General features: G+C 52.0%; 1 protein-coding gene across 2 annotated transcripts in view; it reads right to left on the bottom strand.

The window, feature by feature from the left end:
- Positions 1-4,662: 4,662 nt before the first annotated feature.
- The window catches only part of NF2 (neurofibromin 2 (merlin)), a 26,455-nt gene continuing 10,337 nt past the window's right edge, over positions 4,663-20,780 (bottom strand). The window contains exons 8-14 of one of the 2 annotated variants that reach the window (XM_010019723.1): positions 19,055-19,129; positions 17,314-17,427; positions 14,339-14,461; positions 13,695-13,912; positions 12,258-12,363; positions 6,857-6,984; positions 4,663-4,988 (exon numbers count right to left, since the gene is read on the bottom strand). In XM_010019723.1, coding sequence (XP_010018025.1) covers positions 4,796-4,988; positions 6,857-6,984; positions 12,258-12,363; positions 13,695-13,912; positions 14,339-14,461; positions 17,314-17,427; positions 19,055-19,129 — 957 coding nt within the window. In that variant the 3' untranslated portion in view covers positions 4,663-4,795. Of the gene's footprint in view, positions 4,989-6,856; positions 6,988-12,257; positions 12,364-13,694; positions 13,913-14,338; positions 14,462-17,313; positions 17,428-19,054; positions 19,130-20,780 lie in introns of both variants that reach the window. The other variant, XM_010019722.1, reaches the window with a different exon arrangement.

The raw sequence follows: 20,780 nt of genomic DNA, 5'->3' as shown, positions 1-20,780 counted from the left end.
AGCTTCTCCCCAAGAGCTCAGCTCAGTCTCCCCTCTGGCAGGTTAAAGCCATTCCCTTTGTCCTGTCCCTCCAGGCCCTTGTCCAAAGCCCCTCTCCAAGTTTCCTGGAGCCCCTTTAGGCTCCGTGGCCTCCTCTGGTCTTGCTCCAACAGTTCCACAGGAAAGGAGGGACGCACTTGCCTGCAGCTCAGTCTGCTCTGTACCATCCAGGCTCCCTCCTTCTGCCCTTCCCAGAGCAATACATCTTGTGCTGGTCCCTTCCTGATGCAGGATGAAGCTCCAGGGGCACAATAACCTCTCTCCATCTCCCCAGCAAACCCCCAGAGCAAAGCAGACCCACTTTATGCAAGGGAGGCTGCAGGTCCCAGGAGGGGACAGGAGAGGGAGGGAAGCCCCACGAGATGACAAAGAGACCCCACAAGACTTGATGAAGTCCTCGAGGGACACGTTTCAGTGACCCCTAGCAAGATGCCAGCCAGGCACAGCTGGAACACAGGCAGAGGGAAGCTGCCCCAGTGTGAAATCCTTCAGCCTGTCCCGATGATGAAGTAGCCTCATGCCATTTGGTGGTGGCACAGCAGCTTCCTATCTCCATCATGTAGAGACTCAGATGGTAGTGCCCATCACTAAATCACCAGTGTCCTTATACTGCTGTAGAGGACAACCCAGAGCACAGCTTGAAGGTGAAAGGAGTGAGGATAAGCCTGCAGATAAGCCCACATTGCTCTGCCTCACTCGCCCGTCCGTGCTTGGCAGCCAGGAGCTGCTCAGTGCCTGAGCCTGAAGGGGATGTGGTAGAACATGACTGTTCATGGCCCAAATGATGGAGAAGTCTACTCGTGATAAAAGCAGTTTTGAAGCAGCTTATCCAAGCCTCAACAACAGGAAAAATCCTGCATTACCTTAGTTGGGGGCAACACTGCACCACAACCAGGAGAGGAACCAGCAACAGCTCACCAATGTCTAATGACCCCCATAGGCACCACACTGGTGGCCCTAGGGAGTGAGCTCCAGCCCCAGGAGAACATTGCAACTGAGGAAAAGCCAGGAGCCACGTGAGAGCCTGGCAGGGAAAAGCCAAGCCTGCCTGGGGAAGGACCAGAGAGCTGCTCAAAGACAAAGCTGCTTGTCTGGGAACAGGCTGGAGATTTGCATACTTCAAAGGGCTTAAATCACAGTAAATAAGCATGACAGTGCAAGAAGAAAGCAAGTGGGATGAAAGACCCGACTGTGGTTTAGAGCAGCAGCTTGTCCTGGGAGCTTCCTGACTCTGGAGGATGCGAGGAAGAAGTGGGTTTTTCCTCTCCTACCACAGCCTAAGTGGCAAACCCTCCTGAAGCCAAGGGAGCTGGATCAGCAGCACCAGCCCACAGAGGACAGCACGACAGGAAAGGGAGATCAGGCTGCAGTGAGGTGCTTCTGCTGTGCCCACAGGGCTCAGAGGATTAGCACATTAACCACATAATTACACGAGAAGCTTCGCAGGTGTCTCCAAAGGCAGGCACCAAACCCCAGAGGTGACATCCTGCTTTAACCATGGGGGCTCTTCCCACCACTGAATCCCTCCCTGCTGCTGAATGGATCTCTTCAGACACTGCCAGGGCTCCATCCCACCTCCCTGTGCTGCAGCCACAAGTGGGGTTTTGCCCCAGTTCAATCTGCCATGGGACTCCTCAAGCCAGTTGGGATGGGGCACTGGGCCTCAACTACAGCCAGCCTGCCCCAGAGAGACATCCGAGGTGGCCCAGACCTGCATGGTCACCCCTCATTTTAGTCTCTTCCCCAAGGAAATGCTTAATAAGGAGAGTGGCCCATCTTGGGAACATCTGCAGCTCCCCAGAGAGCAGCTGGTAGGCACAAACTCCCAACTTGAGTGATTTACAGCCCTAGAATCATAGAGCATAGGATGACTTGGGTTAGAAAGGACCTTAAAGCTCCTCCATCTCCAACCCCTGCCATGGGCAGGGACACCTTCCACTAGAGCAGGTTGCTCCAAGCCCCTGTGTCCAAGCTGGCCTTGAACACGGCCAGGGATGGGGCAGCCACAGCTTCTCTGGGCACCCTGTGCCAGCACCTCAGCACCCTCACAGGGAAGAGCTTCTGCCCAAGAGCTCATCTCAGTCTCCCCTCTGGCAGGTTAAAGCCATTCCCCTTAGCACGGCCACTCAAACCTCACTAAACTCTTTGAGTGTGCAAGAACCAGAGTCAAGGAAAGAGAAACAAAAAGCAGCTTTCCCAAACTCATCCTCCCAGAGGAGGGACTGATGCTCTGCCTGTGGCTTGAGGGCAAATCCTTAGAGGAAAGCAGGCTCTGGAAACAAGAGACATCTAACAGAGGCGGAGTGAGCGGCGTGCTGAAGGAGGCAGAGGCATCACAGGCAGGCAGGGTGTCCCCAGGCACGATAGAGACCAGCAGCCTCCAGCACAGTCCCTCTGGAGCACCCCACTGCAGCCTTGCAGACACTGCCTGCCCTTGGCAGCCTGCTCCACGTGCCTGTGATACTTCTCAAGCAGGCAGACACTGACACCACGTGCTGCTCCACTCCAAGAGGGAGCGATGTGTTTTTAGCCTGTTTATGACAGTTTTGGCAGCAAAGAGTTGCTGGGGTTGGTTTGTTTTTAAATCCTGATTTTCTCTCTGCAGCAAACAAGGGGGAAAGTCCTGGTTTCCTTCATCACAGGAATCTTCAAAGGCCACCCTGCACCTCCACTGGATTCCCAGCCACCAGCAGCACAGCAAACCCAGGTATGGTGAATTATTTAAAGGACAAGGGGAACGGCTTTGAACTGACAGAAGGAGACTGAGATGAGACTTAGGCAGAAGCTGTTCCCTGTGAAGGTGCTGAGGCGCTGGCACAGGGTGCCCAGAGAAGCTGTGGCTGCCCCATCCCTGGCCGTGTTCAAGGCCAGGTTGGACACAGGGGCTTGGAGCAACCTGCTCTAGTGGAAGGTGTCCCTGCCCATGGCAGGGGTTGGAGCTGGAGGAGCTTTAAGGTCCCTTCGACCCAAACCAGGCTGGGCTGCTGTGACTTAAGCCTGTGCTGTGCTGCACGGGCTCACCGTGGGGCCAGGCACAGTGAGCCCAGTTTCACCAGCACCACCACCCCACTGTGGCGCATGAGGAGGTTGGAGGGTGACAGCAAGGGGAGCTGGCCAGAGCAGTGTGCATTGCAGGCAAGCTCATGCAGGGGAGGGGTTAGTATGACAGGCAGTGACCCCAGCACCCCACGCAGAGTACCTTGGAATAACCTACTTGGAAGTCTCAAATGCAGATAGGTCTTCTGCCCTGGGCTTGAGGCTAAACCAGCAAAATAAAATGAACAAGAAGAAGAAAGAATCCTCTGTGATAAAAGTCAGGTCGTTTGTGCAATGTGTCCAGCTTGCCCAGAGCACTGAAGTGATCAGTAGCATCCAGGTGGGGCAGAAGGTTGGTATTACTGAAGTATCGCTAAACTGCTATTCCATTTCCAGCTTCACACCCTCCTTTCCATCACAACCACCAAGACAAAAGCCCTCCTGACCTCCTGGTGACATGAACAAAAGCAGGCTGTAATTGTATTCTGATGTGCTCCACTAATAGACTATTATTTCCAACCTTTGCTCCTCCAGTGAAGGTGCAGGAGCTAGACAGCCTCAGATCCCTCCTGAAGGGAGAGGACAGGACAAGACTCCAGCTTCAAAGGAATGAAGAGTGACTGCACAGTCCCAATTAGAGTGATGAGCCCTGACAGGCACCGAAATGATGGCCCAGCCACCTTCTTTAAGTGAGACAAATGGGACCATCAGCTTGCTATGAACTTGTCTCTGTCAGAAGTGAAAATGTACCATTTTCCATTTAAACTGAGGACTCTGAGCATGGGGACAAAACCCACTGGGAGCAGCAACGTCTTCAGCTTCTACAATGACAAAAGGGCCTGGGAAGGTTTTTGTATTCTCTGCTCTGGTGAGACAGGAACCCAAACAGCTCAGGGCTAGCACAGTGAAGAGACCCACTAGATCCATGTTCCTGCCCCAATTCAGTGATTACAAACTTCCAGCCATGAAAGTTGGCATCAACTGGTATTTCCAAACCCTTTCAGACCTAACTCTCAGTTGGGAGTAGTAAAGAGGGAAGGATTTGGTTTCAAAACCTGGAGTTGTTACCCTAGCCTGCATCCCCTGCCATACAGCTTTCCAGATCCCTCTCAAGGTGTGATCCCTGGGCTAGCAGACCCAGCATCCTAAATGTGGGCTAAGTTACTCATCCCAAAAGCATTTCTACAGGCAGGTGGTTCCAGGGTCCACAGCACTGGAAGCAGACATCTCACACCCCCCTCTGCTAGCAAAAGACTTGGCTGTTAGTATTTGAAGCTGCACTACAGGCTGCTAGAGAACATATGAAGAGAGAGGATGAGGCTTTTGGCTTTTTCTCCTGAGCACCCAGAAGCTGGGAGTATTTTTGCCCTTATTATTCACCAGACAAGCTCAGTGTTTCCTTCCGTGCAATGCCTATAGGGAACAGTTGCAATAGGCAGATGGGGCTTTTCCTGTTCCTGAGGTCACTAGGGTGGTGATCCCTGCTAACAGCATCCCTGTTCAGCAAGACCTTCACATCTCAAGGCCTTTGCATCCCTTTACTGAAGAGACAAGGTTTGGCTGTGGCAAATACCAGCCGGCATGTGAAACTCTCTGCCCCCTGGTTCAAAGCTAAGCAGCTGGGGAAGAAAGCCTAGATCAAACAGTTTTATTATAACAACTTGTGCAAAAGCTAAACCAGACAGACGGGTTCTGTTGTGGTTGGTTTTAAAGGGTTTCATCAGGCGAGATACAAACTGGAGCCCTCTGATACCTTTTTGATAGTGTTGTGCTTGCTGTTGCCTCGGCTGGCATTCTCGTTGTGCAATATATCCAGAGCTGTCTCCCTCTCCTTTAGCTTCAGTGCCTCGATTTCAGTCTTCAGCTCGTTCAGCTGCTCCTGCAGGTGTTTGCTCTTCTCCATGTACTCTACCCTAGCACACACAAAGAGTCCTCTGTTAGGCCAGGCTGACACAATACAGTGATAACAGAAAAGTCTTCTCTCTGTCATTCCTAATGTGTGGAACTGAAACTAGTCTGAGCAATGATGTGTTTGTTATTAAAATGGGACCCAGACAGCCTACCCAAGAACACAACTAAGTTCCATTACTGTATAAAAGGCTAAAGGCAGGCTGGAGCTGCTGGATGGTATTTGTAAGTCTCCCCATTGCTGCATGAAGCTACACCATGACATTACACGTCTCAGCCTACAAGGTAGCGGTTTTAGCTCTTTCCACTGCTCTACTCCACTGCACCCTCTCCCAAAGCCAGCTCACAAACACAAAGGCACGAATCCTACCAGTAAGGAAGGACCCTGATGTACCGACTTCCCAAGTTTTGGAAGGATTTAGCTTGTAAATTGTGTGGGAGCAAGCACTGCCCCCAAAATATCAGGTATCTCTTAGACACACAGCATGCCTGGGAGAGAGAAAGGTCTCCCAAAAAAAGAAAGGAAGGAAAAAATCAAACTCAGTTCTCAGGACTGGGCCCTAACAGCTTTCCATGATGAAGCATCAACTGGAGAAAAATCACACCATGCCAGCCTTGTACCCACGATGAAACACTGAGAGCCAGGGCAAAGCTCCAGCAGACTAACAAGAACCCTCTCCAAGTGCCAAGATTTGTAGTGAGGTTTCTCTCGGCACCAGAGGAAGAACAATCCCAGGGAAGACAGCACAAGATGCTGCTGCTTTCAGGATTTGGCAGAGCCAAGCTCTTCGTGCTGAGGAGAGCAGGATGACCTAGTTAGCAACCTGGGTACAGAACCAGGAATTAGCTTGTTCTTTTCAGCTTCTCTCTTTTTCCTTCTGGCTTTAGGAAGAGTTTTAACCTCTGTCTCGAGCACAGGGGGCTCTTATTCCACACACAGGAGAGGGCACTGAGCAGAGGCAACATAAACCATTCCTCTGGGATCCAGGGGTGCTTCATTCCTGCCCTGGGAAGTTTTGGCTGGAGCGCTATGGCAGAGCCCTTTCAGCTTTGATCTACAACCCAGTCAATGCACAAAGCACATTATTACTACAGAGATTAAAATCGGATCTGCTTTGATTTTTGCTCTATCTGTCATGTTGAAGGCTACACTCACCCCCTCAGGAAAACACAAGATCAAAGCTCGGAATCAAATCCAAACTTGCTTGTGTGCACTTTTTATATAGAAACATGACACAGATTCCAGAAAAAAGGGGTTAAAGCAGGACCTCAGCACACACTCCAGCTACCTTCCATTCTCTGGACACATGCAGGAGCACCAGCCTGCCATAGCTCAGTGCACCAGCTACGGCAGGCTGCTGTTAACTTTCTACCAAGATGGACCATTTAAGCCTAAACAAGAGCCAGGATAATCTTATGGAGAGGAATCTCTGGTGTCCCCAACATAAGAAGCTGTTAGAGCCAACCCAGAGAAGCTGTGGCTGCCCCATCCCTGGCAGTGTTCAAGGCCACGTTGGACACAGGGGCTTGGAGCAACCTGCTCTAGTGGAAGGTGTCCCTGCCTGTGGCAGGGATTGGAGCTGGAGGAGCTTTAAGGTCTCTTCCAACACAAACCAGGCTGGGATTCTATGAATCAGTGGTGCAGGGCTCAGCATGCTTAAACTCACCTTTAAGCAGACAGCAGGGAGGGGCCTGTGACACCAGGTCAACCAGAGCCATTAATGACCTGGTAAATGTGAATCCAAAAGGCTTCTTTCCCCTTTTCACCTCACACTGGTACTTGTCTGGTACTTAAAAACTTCATTCAGCACCCACCCAATTCCTCCCACTACAACTGAGGCACAAATCCCAGTGCTGGAGACACGCCACATACTTCTCTTTCTCGATCTCCATTGAAAGCCTCTTCATGTCAGTATCCTTGAAGTCAAAGGAGAGGCTCTCACTGATGAGGTTGAAGCTTGGCAGGTCAGTAGGCAGTGCTGTTGTACTTGAGTTCATAGACTGCTGAAGAGAAAGAGTACAAATTAATCCCTCTTGGCACACAAATGTTCGCACAGCAAGTGTTCTGGACCAGAGGTAAAATCAGAGCAGCAAGTAAGCACACGCAACAAGGTGCTACTTGCTAATGCTGTAGTAGGGTCCTGAACTGCTACTCACAGAGGTAACACCACACTCTTCTTGGGGCTGGGTGCATTCTACCTCACAGAGTGCTGAACTGGAAGGATCTCATCATTTGTATGGGAAAAGGGAAGGGGCATGTGTGGATGAGCTTTAAGGTCTCTTTCAACCCAAACCAGGCTGGGATTCCTGATGTGACACAGCCCACAACCCTGTTCGTCTGAACCCACCTCAAACTTCCTGGAGAACAGACTATGAGGCTGCTCTCCTGCATGTTCACTTTTAACACAGGAGATGGTGAGCACACCAAGCACTGCAGAAGCAGAGAAGCAACAAGCCCAGCGTCCCAAGCACTGGATCAGCTTGAACATCCCCCCTGCTCCATTCCCAATTTGCTCTTCCATTCAGAGCTGTTGGTCCTTTGGGACCCTGCTCTTTGTGGTAGTAAAGAGGAGACAAGACACCTCTTGTCTTCAAAATCTATTGACAGAACTTGGTAAAATCAAGGTTTTATCACTGCTGTGCCACTTAAAGTCAGTCAGAAGCTGCCTTTTGGGAGACATCTGACAGCTATTTAATGTCAGAGATTTGAAAAGCAGAAGCTGTGAACAGTGGCAATGCCAGATCCTGTATGACAGCAGAGTCCTGCACACCACAGCTCCCCACAGTGCGAGCAAAGACCAACATAAACCCAAAGGTTAACTCAGGCAGCAATTCCAGCAAGGACCATGGAGATGCAGCAGTAATTTACAGTTCCAGTGTTCAGGAACCGCTGCTAGATTCAGCTGGAAACGCAGAGAGAACACAGGGAATCGCACCTTGCACCTGAGCAAGGATTTGGGACTTTGTCCCTCCTGCAGGATGCTGTGATACCCCCCAGTGACACACACACTGCCAGACCCTCACATTTTATCTTCCCCTAAAAAAAAACAACCCTTCCTCTCAGTCCAAATTCCTGTCACACCTCTAACAAAGGGGCTCATTACCAGCAGAGGAACAGCATCCTGCCTCAAGTCATCCCTCTGCTCCTGCGCTACGCTAGATGAGGTCGCAAGCAGCAGCACACGTCAAGGATCTGAGTCACAACTGCTGCCAGCGTGCTCAGCCCTCAGTGTTGGACAGAAGTAATCCAGCCTGGCATCCAAAAGGTCACCCACCTCCCTGCCAGACACTCATTCTTACTTTAATGAGTTCCTGTAATGACAACAATGTGCCCAAACCAGCCCGGACTAGGCGAGTATCAGGGAACAGTGCTGCAGAGACAGGCTGCTCTGGCAGTATGCACCAGAAACTGGTAGGATGGTTCTAGGGGACCTGCTCCAACAAATGAGCTCTTGAGCTTCAGGTGGTTCTTTCTTTCCCTCATTCCTCCTCTTTGGCATACTCCAGGGATTGTTTGCAGGCAGCTCTGCTTCAACAGGAGCCGCCAGCGCCGGGGTGGTGACAGATTTACTCTGCACATAACCTGCCTCTTCCCTCAGCACCAGCCTGGAATTCACAAGCAGCAAGGGCTTGTCCCCTGCTTGCTCTTGGGCTGGACACACCGAGAGGGACAACATTTCATGTCTGCTGCAGAGGCAGAGCTGGAAAGCAAACACCTAGTACGAGCAGAGACAAGGACCTCAAACTACACTGCTCGCCCTGGCTGGAGCACTACAAGTTAGACTCACACACCAAGGAAGCAGGAGCTCTGCCTGCCCTTTGCTGCTAGTGCAGAACACATTAATTCCAGAGCAGAGCTGAAAGGCTGAGTCCCTAAATTCCAGTCTCGAAGGAAAAGGAACAGGTCTGCCAAAGCACTTCACTGATTCAAGTGCTTGCATCCCACTGACATTCAAGTCTTCTCTCTGTAAGGCACCGAGGTGTTTGCAAAGCCCTTCCCATGTGAGGTTCTAGGATTTCTGCTGGGTAGGATCCTCACAACCAGGCTGGTGGCCTTCAAACCACCTTCAGCATTTCTTTTGAGCACAAGCTACTTGGGTTTGGATTTTAAGAATAAAACCCAAAGAGCAGCAGTCAGAGTTGAGCAGGAATTTCAGTTACTGCAATCATTAAACCCAGGTGCCCATATGTCAGGGTTACTCCAGCCCCTTCCCTGCCTTTCGTTCATAAAGCAACAAAACAAAGGGTGGAGAAGTTAGAGCAGGAGCAATGAGGAAGAGTGAGGAAAGAGCAAAGAGCATGCTGAAGGCTTTCAAAAATGTGGTTTAGTATCTGGGGCAAAGCATTTCCCTGCCATTGCAATAACTCCGGACAAGTCTTGCAGCCAGCACAGAGACCTTTAATCCAGGGAGATAGGGTGACAAAGGGGACACAGACCTTCTCCTTTCTGTGCCTCCTCACCTGGAACAGACTGCATAACCCTGTTCCTGCATTAAAGCAATTGCCTGCCATGAACAGAGGTGAGCACCACACTGACAGTGGACATTCCTCTGGAGGACAGAGCAGGAGAGGAAGAGGAAGCACAGAGCAAGTCATGTCATGAGGCTTCCCCTGCAGGAAGAGCTTCACTGCCTTTACTTCACTGCTCAAGGATTTGGGCAAGCCCAAGACAGCCACTTACTGCTTCCAGAGGATCAGAGAAGAGATGACTGCCTTTAGTCGTGCTCTGAGTGGTACCTGAAGGACAATGAAGGAGGTGAAGAGCTGCTGCCAAGTCAGTAAGGAATGAATTGTTCTCCTAGCCCTGACGGTCTGAGACTCAGATTCCCGTCTCATTTCTCATGCATCACCTACCAGTCACAGCACAGAAGCAGCCTGAGCTTCAAGGACTAAAAAGACACTGAAACAAGCTTTAAGGGACCAGCATTAGAGAGTGGAAAATTAAAAGTTATATATATAGTTTTATATATATAACTGTTTCTTGCCTTTTCTACAATGGTTGATGGTTGGACTTGATCTTTCCAACCTAAATGATTCTATATCCATCCACTCCTCGCTTCCTCCCCTGCTCTTGCTCCTCCAGAGGGAAGTCCTGCCTAGCCCTCAGTGCCAGGGGACAACACAGCACAAGCCCTGGGACCATGGAAAAGAACAAGCTCAGTGTTACACTCTCATTAAGGAAGAGAGGAGCTGGAATCCTGCACCGCTGGGCAGAGCTGCCATTCACCTGAGGGACACAAGCCTCCCAACAGCAGCTTTCAAACTGCTTCATCCCTCAGGCCACCAGCTTTGAAGTGAGCATCTTATTCTGGCTCATGTAGCAGAGGGATGGGAGAGGCCACAGGGGACAGAAGCAAGGCAGGCGTAACAGGGGATGGAAGAGCCCAGCAAGGAGTGTCACCTGGATAAGGGCACAACAGTCACACTTTCCTCCTCCTGACCATAGGAAACAACAACCATCCATCTGCAACACAGCTATAAGAGGGGCAGTAGGAGCAGCACCTCCATGAGGAGACTCTGCCACATAACAGGGGAGGGAAAAAGCATGTCCCCTTCCCTCCTGGCATTGGCAGTCACATCAGGAAGGCCACTGCTCTTTAGCGAAAGGAGAGGATGCAGCACCATGTGTCTGCATGCGGATTGCCTCCACAGCTGGAGGGGTGGAGCTGAGTTCCAGGCAACCCTGCAACATTCCCACTAATGAGGCTTGAACTCCACAGGCAGGAGCACAGCCACATGGCTCCCAGCACAGGCACAGGGATTCAGGCAGAGGGGCTCACTGGGGCTCTACAGCTTGGGTAAGGATGGAGGGAATGTGGATGGGCAAGAGCTGCCCAAACATCAACACTGATGGAGCCCAGTGGAAGAGTTTCAGTGAGGACACTCCACCCTGGGCACAAGTTGAACCCAGAATTGAAGAACTGGTGGATCATAGAATCCAGAGTGGTTTGTGTTGGAAGAGACCTTAAAGCTCCTCCAGCTCCAACCCCTGCTATGGGCAGGGACACCTTCCACTAGAGCAGGTTGCTCCAAGCCCCTGGGTCCAACCTGGCCTTGAACACTGCCAGGGATGGGGCAGCCACAGCTTCTCTGGGCACCCTGTGCCAGCGCCTCAGCACCCTCACAGGGAAGAGCTTCTGCCTCAGAGCTCATCTCAGTCTCCCCTCTGGCAGGTTCAAGCCATTGCCCTTGTCCTGTCCCTACAGGCCCTTGTCCAAAGCCCCTCTCCAGGTTTCCTGGAGCCCCTTTAGGCACTGGAGCTGCATTAAAGTCTCCCCTTCAGGAGCCTTCTCTTCTCCAGCTGACCCAGCCCAGCTCTCTCAGCCTGGCTCCAGAGCAGAGCTGCTCCAGCCCTCGCAGCAGCTCCGTGGCCTCCTCTGGCCTTGCTCCAGCAGCTTCACGTCCCTCTTCCTCTTGTGTTGAGGGCTCCAGAAGTAGGATCCCTGAATCCTAGACACTTGCAAAATAAGGAGCACTCCAAGCCAAGCTTTAGTAAGCCCTGGAGGTGTCCCAAAGCTCAGAGCACCCGACTATTTTCCATCACTGCAATTTTGAAAAGCTTTGAGACACTTCTGCAGGGAACTTCAGCAAGTTCCTTCACGTCCATCCTCTTCAACCCACTCTTCAAAAGTTTCCAGAGGAGCAGAAGCCTGCAGGTACAGCATTAGAGAAGTGGAGGAAAGGAACTGCCAGACAGAGCAGAGCAATGGTCATTTAGTCTGGTTTCAGCAACCAGGACCAGATGCTGCAGAGGAAGGTGTGAAATCCTCTTAATGGGCAACTATGGAATAACCTCCCTTCAAGGAAGTGGGTTTTAATTCCAGCACACAGGGGCACAGTGACCACTATATGCCCAAAGAATGAATTTACAGCTTCTGAACAATGTTTATCCCACCTAACAGGGACCAGGACTCCCTCTGTTTAGTATTTAACCCTGCTTTAAAGGCTGTTTGCTCCACACATGATAGGGACGTGTGGCTCTGACCTGGGTGTTAAATGGATTTTAGACTTGCTGCCTTTAATTTCTCCAGCAGGTGCTCTGCTCTTGCAGCAGAGGCAGGGTGGGTGGGGGAGAAAGAAAACAACAAGGAGCAAAGTGATCCTCTGCTGGATAGGGTGTCTGGATGAAGGGAGCAAGCACTGCAAAGGGTTTCTGAGCAACGCAGTGGAACAGCTCATACCCCTCCAGTGACGGGATGGAGATAGGAGACCCCTGCAGGCTATGGAGAAGGGCACATTTAGGGGCTGGGGACTACAATCCAGCTCACTCTTACTGTGTAGGACGACTTGCTGGTGATCTCCAAAAGCTTCTGCTTCGCTCTCCGCTCAGACTCACGGGCTTCCTGAAGATCCTGCTTCAGCTGATCAGCCTCCTTCGCCCTGCAAAGACATCCAGCAAAGGCAACTGTCAGATGGAAGCTGAGAGGAATGAGAAGCTGGAGGAGCAGGATCACAGTGGAGGTGTGGAATAGGTCGAGATCTGTCCCACAACAAGACTTAAACCAAAGCATTTGAGCAAGGGAAACGCCAGAACCTCTGACACGTGGGATGTTTTAATAAGCACAGAACTCCAAGCCACAGGAGGGCAGCTCTGCCATGGTCTGTGTGAGCACCAGTGAGCAAGGCCAAGGGCTGGAGACGTAAGCTAAGGCACCAGGACAGGGAGACCTTTAAAAGTTAAGCTCAGACACAGAGCAGGAGAGGCAGTTCTCTGCCAAGTAAGCCTCTACTAACAATTACTTCATTCAAAAAGGAAGCAGCACCTGAGATTTGCCTACTAGCAGAACCTAACAATTCTAGGACTAGTATTTAGGCTCAAGGACTTCCCCTAAAGAGAAGGCCGAAGGAGGAAGGATGCTTTCTCTGCTGGACTGAAATCTGAGTGAAGACTTCACAAGGTAGAGACCAAGGCAAGAAGAGATGGACAAGGGCAGTGTTCATTCAAGCAGAAGGGCTGACACCAAAAAAGCTCTCACATGGAAAGGAGTAATCAGCTGGAAGAAAACAAGAATGATCTTTTACTCGCTCACTACCAAATGCACCACAGGACCTGGGCTCTGGTATCAAGAGGATGGAAACACCAGGTTTTACAAGAAGCAAGACTCCAGGAGCTAGGGAGAACTCAAGGCTAACCTGAAACAGAGAGCTCACCACCAGGAAGGAGAACTAAAAACTGAGAGGTAAACAGGAATGAAGAGGGAACAGGGAACGTAGATCTACAATCCAGAAAAACCAACCACAAGTGTTATTAATGTTGTCAAATATTCTGAAGAATGCAGTGGGTGTTCGCAGAAATCACCCCAAAGTAGAGCTGCTGCCGTCAGGGCACGAGAGGCACAGGAGGCAGAGCGCCAAGGGCCATGGGACCTTCTCCCCTGCTGACAGCCCCTCTCCTTGCTCCCACCACGGTATCCCTCCCAAAAGATGGCTTTGGAGAAAGGTCTCCAACTGCAATCCAGGGAAAGATCAGGGCCACCACTGCTCTACCAGCACCGGTTCCTACCTGGGGACAGCTCAGCTGGGGCAAACAGCAAGACAGAGAGGGATGGGAGAGAAACCAGCCAGCCCTGGGGCCATGTGCTGCTCTACATGCACAAGGGCTCACTGCAAAGCCTCGGATGGACTAACTCGAGGCACAAGCCGCTCTTTCAGCCAAGTCAAAGGGGGCTGGAAAGCAAAGCAGAGGCAGCTGCAAGGTTGTACCCTCTGACCTCCTCTCCGACTCCTCCGCCATTTTCAGTGCCAACATCTCTGCCTCCAGCACCTTCTGCTCCATCAGCCGCTTCTCCTCCTCCGTCCGGATGGCCGTGGCTTTGATCCGCTGCATCTCCTGCTCAGCCTCAGCTGCCTTCTGAGCCAGGAGCTTGGCCTCCTCCTCCGTGATCTGAGCCTTCTCGGCCAGCAAGTCTGCTGTCTCCTCAGACCTCATCTGAGAAGCAAGGCACATGGAGCCATTCAGCACATTGAATGTCTCCCCAGCACCGGAGCAGAGCCCTGAGCTGCTCGCTCCACACGGCTGCCCACAGAGCCCTCCCTCCCTCCCATGCAAGCCTGCAGCTTCTGCAGCCAGGACCTGGATGTGCCCAGGCTCTGTCCCAAATCGTCCTCCTTTGTGTCACCATCTGCCAGCAGCAGTTTGACAACAGAATCAGAGAATCAGTCAGGTTGGCAAAGACCTTTAAGCTCATCCAGTCCAACCTTTACCCCAGCACTAACAAGGCCCCCACTAACCCATGGCACTGAGGGCCTCGGCTACACCATAGGACAGTCACAGTGTGCCTCCTAAAACACTTTATCAGTGGAAAGGATGAACAACAGCTCCAGTGCCCCAGGAAACACCCCTCCAGAGACCTACCAGAGCCTCGTTGGCCATCGTTGCCTCTTCCTTTAACTGCATCAACCTTCTCTCCAGCTCATCCCTTGTCCTTTCTGCCTCTTCTCTCATTTGCTTCTCTCGGGCCAGGCGCTGCCGTTCCATCTAGGAGAAAGGGATTGGGGAAAGCAAGGAGAAATAATACACATTAGAAAGGCTTTCCACAGGATGAGGAAGGGTCACTGTGTGGGGTTAGAGCACAGGACTGCACTGCTGCCTCCTCTCTGCTTATCAACACAGGGAGCTTCACTAAATGGGGGTGACCTGATGCATTCAGTTCCCTTGAAAAGGGCCATTCCTGAGACAATCCCTGTCCTCTGACGAGGCTGTTCCCTATAGCACTGCCACACAAGCAGGTGATTGCATCCCAAACAGCTTCCTCCTACACTGACTCACAGGGCAGGCCCACACAAGGAAGGCCCCATGAGCTCCAGCTACCCCCAGAGTTCCTTAGAGCACGTTGAACAGACAGCAAGGCTGGGATTAAGGGCAGTCTGAGGGCATCTTCAAAACATCAAGAACAGGCACACTGCAAGGCAGGAGGCTCAAGGATGTGGAGAGCTGCTGCTTTCGACCAGACACCTAACTCAGCATGCTGCAAACTTCACCTCCACTTACTCACAGGGGAGGCCTCAAAATGTGCAACCACCTCTACCAGCTCCTAGATCACAGAATCACGGAATCAACCAGGTTGGAAAAGCCCTTTAAGCTCATCCAGTCCAACCTTTATCCCAGCCCTGCCAAGGCCACCGCTACCCCCTGGCACTGAGGCCTCAGCTACACGAGCTGTGAACATTTGCAGGGACAGTGACTCCAGCACTGCCCTGGGCAGCCTGTTCCAATGCCTGAGCACCCTCTGGGCAAGGAATTGTTCCTCAGCTCCATATAAACCTGCCCTGGGGCAGCTTGAGGCTGGTTCCTCTTGTCCCATCCCTTGTTCCTTGGGAGCAGAGACCAGCCCCCTCCTGGCTCCATCCTCCTGTCAGGCAGTTGCAGAGAGTGATAAGGTCCCCCCTGAGCCTTTTCTTCTCCAGACTAAACCCCCCAGGTCCCTCAGCCCTTCCTCATCACACTTGTGCTCCAAGCCCTGCACCAGCTCCGATGCCCTTCTCTGGCCCTGCTCCAGCACCTCAATGTCTCTCTTGAAGTGAGGGGCCCAGAACTGACACAGGATTTGAGGTGCATGAACTCTCTCCCTCAGCTCCATCTGCAGGAAATAGCAATGCTTCCCCTGCAGCAGATGGCGGGGAACATCCAGGCTATGCTGAGACAACCCACCAGAACCCACCACCTCTTCCCAGAAGATGCCGAGAGCGTTGTGCAGCAGAATGTGCCCAACCACTGCCTCTCCACTAGCCAAGAGCCCAAAGGGAGCCATTGGGCTAATAAACACACCACATTTAATCCCTCCAGCAGGACAGGCTGGGTGTGTTATCAGCATCCCCACTGCAGGCAGGACTCACAGCTTGGCACAGGCCACCCACTCGCTTTAATAAGGGAAATAAGTGTGACAAGACACATCTCTGCTCCTTGGACACCAACTGTGTTCTGAGAGTGGAATGCCCACTGCTCGCGCAGCTCTGCTGCCTTCTATTAAAGGTTCCCCTCGTTAATTATCATTACGATCTGCATCCCATTCAGGACCTCCTTTAACAAGAATTCCCAATACAAAAAGACTATCCGGCACCAGTCCCTAACTGTGGCTGCTGGGGAGGGAGGAGAGCAGGCAGCAGCACGGTGGCTGCAGGAGGGCAGCCAACCCAAGCAGGAGCCTGACCTTTCCCATAGGGCACAAGTGCTCTGGGTTGCAGGCCCCACGCGAGGTGACCAGCTCCTGCTGGCCCTCAGTGGCCTCACCTCTCCCAGCAGCCCAGATCCCAGGTTCTGCTTGTGTTATTCCAACACAAACCTGCTCCTGAAGCCACCAGCGCTTGGACACCTCAAAGCTTCTTCCACAGAGAGCTTTTGCTCCACTGGCACCATGTCCTTACTGACCAGAGGAAGCAAGAACCCCCCTTTCCAGAGGACCTGGCTTGGTTCCCCCCAGAAAGACTCATGTCCTTTCCTCTCCTGTCATCCCATGAGCTCCAGGAAGGAGAACTGCTTCAGAAGGTGCCTGTGAGACAAGCCACATCGCATCCAAGTCATCCCAGCACCTCAATGCCAAGCCCAGCATCATGCAGCCACCTCTGTGGCCATTCTCAAACCCATTAGCTTAGCAGTCCCTTGAGCGTCAGGCCCTCCTGGGTACACAAGTGGCTGCTTGGGTTTCTCCTGCTGCTGTATAGTGGTTTTATTGCACAAGGGCCATTTATATTCCAAGCACCAGCCCTCAGATTAGCTGTGCAGGTTTCAGGGAGTAAAAAAGGTCTACGAGCAGAAAACAATGATTCAGACAATCCAATTTGCTGATGTATGTTCACTGCCTCCACGCTGCTGCCTCCAAAGAGCCGTTCTCACCGCCTGGGCTGACCTGCGGCAGATAAGGGAGCCAGCACCAGATTAGCATGCAAGCTGCATGCCCCAGCCCCGGCGTGCCTTCCATCAGCAGGCAATTAGACAAGGAGGCAAAGCAGCTCAGCAAAGCACAGCTCCCCCCACAGCCTCTGCTCTCCTCACACGCAGCTGCCCCCTCACACCACAGCTTTGCAGCCCCGGAGCCCCAGGGTGAAGCGAGGCGGGGAAGATGCATCCACCTGCAGGACACCTGCAGCAGCTCTTCCCTCCCATCATCCCAGTTTTGTTCTCCACTACAGGGGCTGGACTTGCCACCGACCTGCAGAGCCAAGCTGGGAATGGCTGGCGAGCTGGGAGCAGGCTGTTAAAACAAGATGTTCACAGGCCCTTCCCTCAAAGCTGCTCCGTGTGCTCGATGCCATTGTGGAGGCTGCTCCCTTCTGAGTTCATTTGCATCTCTGATGTCAGCTCATGGTTTGGTTGTAGGAGATGTCTCTCACCTGCTTCCTGGCTTTCTCCTCCCTGGCCTGTGCTTTCATCTGCTGGACCTCCAACGAGTCTGCTTTCCTCCTCCTCATGAAGAGGTCGTGGTTTCCAATACACAGCTGAAGAATCTATCCCAGTCGAGGGTGAAGAGTGGAAAGAAACAGCTGTACACATGGTGACCATGAGGTGATTTGTATTCCTGACACACACAGCCTCTACAACTGCTTGGGTCTGGTGCTTGTAAGCACCTTCACCCACTATCTCAAACCCTACGAGCTACCATAGCTCCCTGGTCCTCACCGTCCCCTTTCTTCAGGCTCAAGATCAACTTGTGCCTTCTCTCAAGTGCATGTTTAAAGCATTGAGATTAAAAACAGAAAACAAAAGAGAAAGAAAAACCTTTTCCATCTTGGACAAAGAGAAGGTTTATAAAAAACCTCCTTGAACATCTTCAGATACCTTTGCTGAAGGGTTTGAGGACCAACATGGTTTCCTCTGGTACCCAAGGAGGACAAGGGGGGTGGCAATACTAGAGGAGGGTTAGCAAAGGGATGGGGGCACAAAAGAGGGAAAGCACTTCTCAGCAGTAACAGCAGGTTCTAAAATGGGGTTCTTTTCTACAGCACCGATTCACATGCCCATCTGCTGTTCCGTAAGTGACAAACGACTTCTCTGGAGTCAGAGGAGCTTCAGCACTATGGCCCCGGTGCAGTGGATGCGGTTATGTCAGGAAGCCCCACTTCCCTATGGCTTGTGAGTACAGGACAGGCTCTAACCAGGACAGCAAAGGTCCCTCGTGTGACTTAACAACGGTGCACAGCTCCTGCAGCACCTGGATCAAGGCACGACACTGGCTAAAGCTGGACTCTAACCCAGATGGTCAATGTAGCTCCCACCACCCTTGTGCGAGGAGAGTGTCCTCAGAGAGGACCAGCCTAGGAAAAGCCAGGACTGTGACTGGCAATGGTGCATCCCAGAACAGGGAGAGCTACAGCAGAGGAAAGAATGGGAAGGCTCTGCAGAACAAAGGGGATCTGGAAACAGAGATCATATAATCACAGACTGGGCTGGACTGGGAGGGACCTTAAAGCTCCTCCAGCTCCAACCCCTGCCACGGGCAGGGACACCTTCCACTAGAGCAGGTTGCTCCAAGCCCCTGGGTCCAACCTGGCCTTGAACACTGCCAGGGATGGGGCAGCCACAGCTTCTCTGGGCACCCTGTGCCAGCGCCTCAGCACCCTCACAGGGAAGAGCTTCTGCCTCAGAGCTCATCTCAATCTCCCCTCTGGCAGGTTAGAGCCATTCCCCTTGGCCTGTCCCTCCAGGCCCTTGTCCAAAGCCCCTCTCCAGGTGCCCTGGAGCCCCTTTAGGCACTGGAGCTGCTCCAAGGTCTCCCATTCAGGAGTCCTCTCTTCTCCAGCTGACCCAGCCCAGCTCTCTCAGCCTGTCTTCACAGGACGAGGTGACAAGAAAGTTTTACTTACTAAGTGCTTCCACTGTGCAGGTCAACCTGAGAGCTCAGCAGGGAACACAAAAACAGGAGAGGGGGGGGGGAAGATGTTCTGTGAATGAGCTTGACTTGAGCTGCCCCTTCCTCTTCTAGAGGTTCTGAGTAGTAACTGCTACCACAAGACATCTACAGCCCAGCACACTGCCTCTGTCTGCTCAAAGGAAAGCCCCAAAAGAACAGTGGCTCGTGCTGCCTGCAGAAACTGCTGCTGCAGCCCATAAAAATGACTCTGTCTGTAAACTTACCAGCTTGTTCACACGCAGCTTTGATGAATTGAATTTAAAAACATCAATCTTTTTGTCCAATGGCTTAATGGTAAACTGAAAAGGAAAAAATAAAGAGGGAGAGAGTTATCAGAGAACAGTGCATTTAATAAAGACACAGCTATAAAAGTCTTCCTGAAAGCTTTGGCTCAGGTCAGCAGTGTCAGACAAACAAGGCCGAGAGCTGTCCCTGTGGCTTTTAGCCAAGCAAGAGAACTAGTACCAAAAGCAAGCAAGGAGACAACTGTCCCTCTGCTCAAACGTGAGTGCCACCGAAGCAACGAGAGTGCTGTTCACCCCCAGACTGCAACACAGGACCTTGCAGAGGGCAGGACAGCTCAGCACCTCCTGAGGCAGGATGCTGCTCTCCTGGCAGCTCCACAGAACACAGAACCTACAGCAGGAACTCTGGATGCTTCTGGAGGGAACAACCAGCTCAGCTGCCTGATAGTGGGCAGGAGGGTTGCATGAAGAACACAGCAACAGGAGCTGCTGCCCTTCCTGGTGACACCTCCACTCACAAGGGCTGCCCAGAAGGGTTTTGTTCTCCAGAAGTCAGCCCTGTCACAAGACTGCTCGCTCTGAACTCAACTTTTATCCCCTCACTCTGTATTTACACTCTATGTTCCAACCGAACAGCTCCAACCATGGCCTGGGCTTACCCTCTCCAAAAAGCAGCTCTCTCAAGAGGACACAGGTGGCATGACCAGACTCCAGCAACGCAGCCCCTGGATGGACAGGTAACTGTGCACTAGCTAACGGGTGCTTAAAGAGCTCCACCGCACAGCATTCTTTAGAAGCATGCTTATATTCTATCACTCCCCCACACACTGCAAAACCAACCAGCTGAGGAGACAGCACTCAAGCAGTCTGTGTGCATTAAAGCAGGTCTATTTGTCAATCCATGGCACGGCCTGAACAGGGCTGGGCAGAGCTGGCCCTGGCAGTGCTTTGTTTTGCCAGTCTTTAAAGACTTTCACACAGGCCAATGTGAGTGAATGTCCCTGGACCTGGGCTCCAGCACAGCCCCCCCCAAGCATGGAAAGCAATAGCCAGGAGAGGAATTGCAGCTCCAGGTGAACAGCCAGTCTTGGTTAGGCTGGATCAAAGCCCTCTGTGGCTGGTGGAGCTTTCATAGCCAGCTGTTGAGCTTGTTTACTTCCATTTCAACTCGTGGTCACTTCGTTACGCAGATCGGTGACCTGATGGAAGGTAACAGCCCTTTCCCCCTGGAGAAAGCTCTATTACAGCCTTGTGCCAAGGGCTGGTTAGGGAGGCTCCCGAGGCAGCCACTGAGCAGGCAGCTGCTGCTGCACTTGTCTGTCACAGGCAGGAAAGCCCTTGGAAGTCACCAAGCACAGGGCTGTCCTGCAGAGCTGGGAAACTCTTCATTCTTAAACAAGAACTCCAGCATAGCCTTCCTCTTACAGAATTGCCCAAGACACACAATAAAGATGAGAAACCTTTAGCCTTTACTCTGATCAATATCATGATTAGATCAGAAAACAATTTTTAAGTAAGAAACTCTTTTTTTTCCTCACCACGAGGCAGCTGCTTCTCTGAGCTGCTCTCTCAGACTGAAAACCAAGCCCATCAGCTTCCCCTCCACTGCCAAGTCCCTTGCTGTTCTCAACTGGGTTTGCTGGCCAACAATTCAGAAGACTAATATTTGTGCTCTGGATTTTATAAGTATCTATCCCAACAGCAG

Source organism: Nestor notabilis, unplaced genomic scaffold (assembly GCF_000696875.1).
Source record: "Nestor notabilis isolate BGI_N333 unplaced genomic scaffold, ASM69687v1 scaffold17838, whole genome shotgun sequence".
NCBI lineage: Eukaryota > Metazoa > Chordata > Aves > Psittaciformes > Psittacidae > Nestor > Nestor notabilis.
This window is presented reverse-complemented; position numbering and strand designations above follow the sequence as displayed.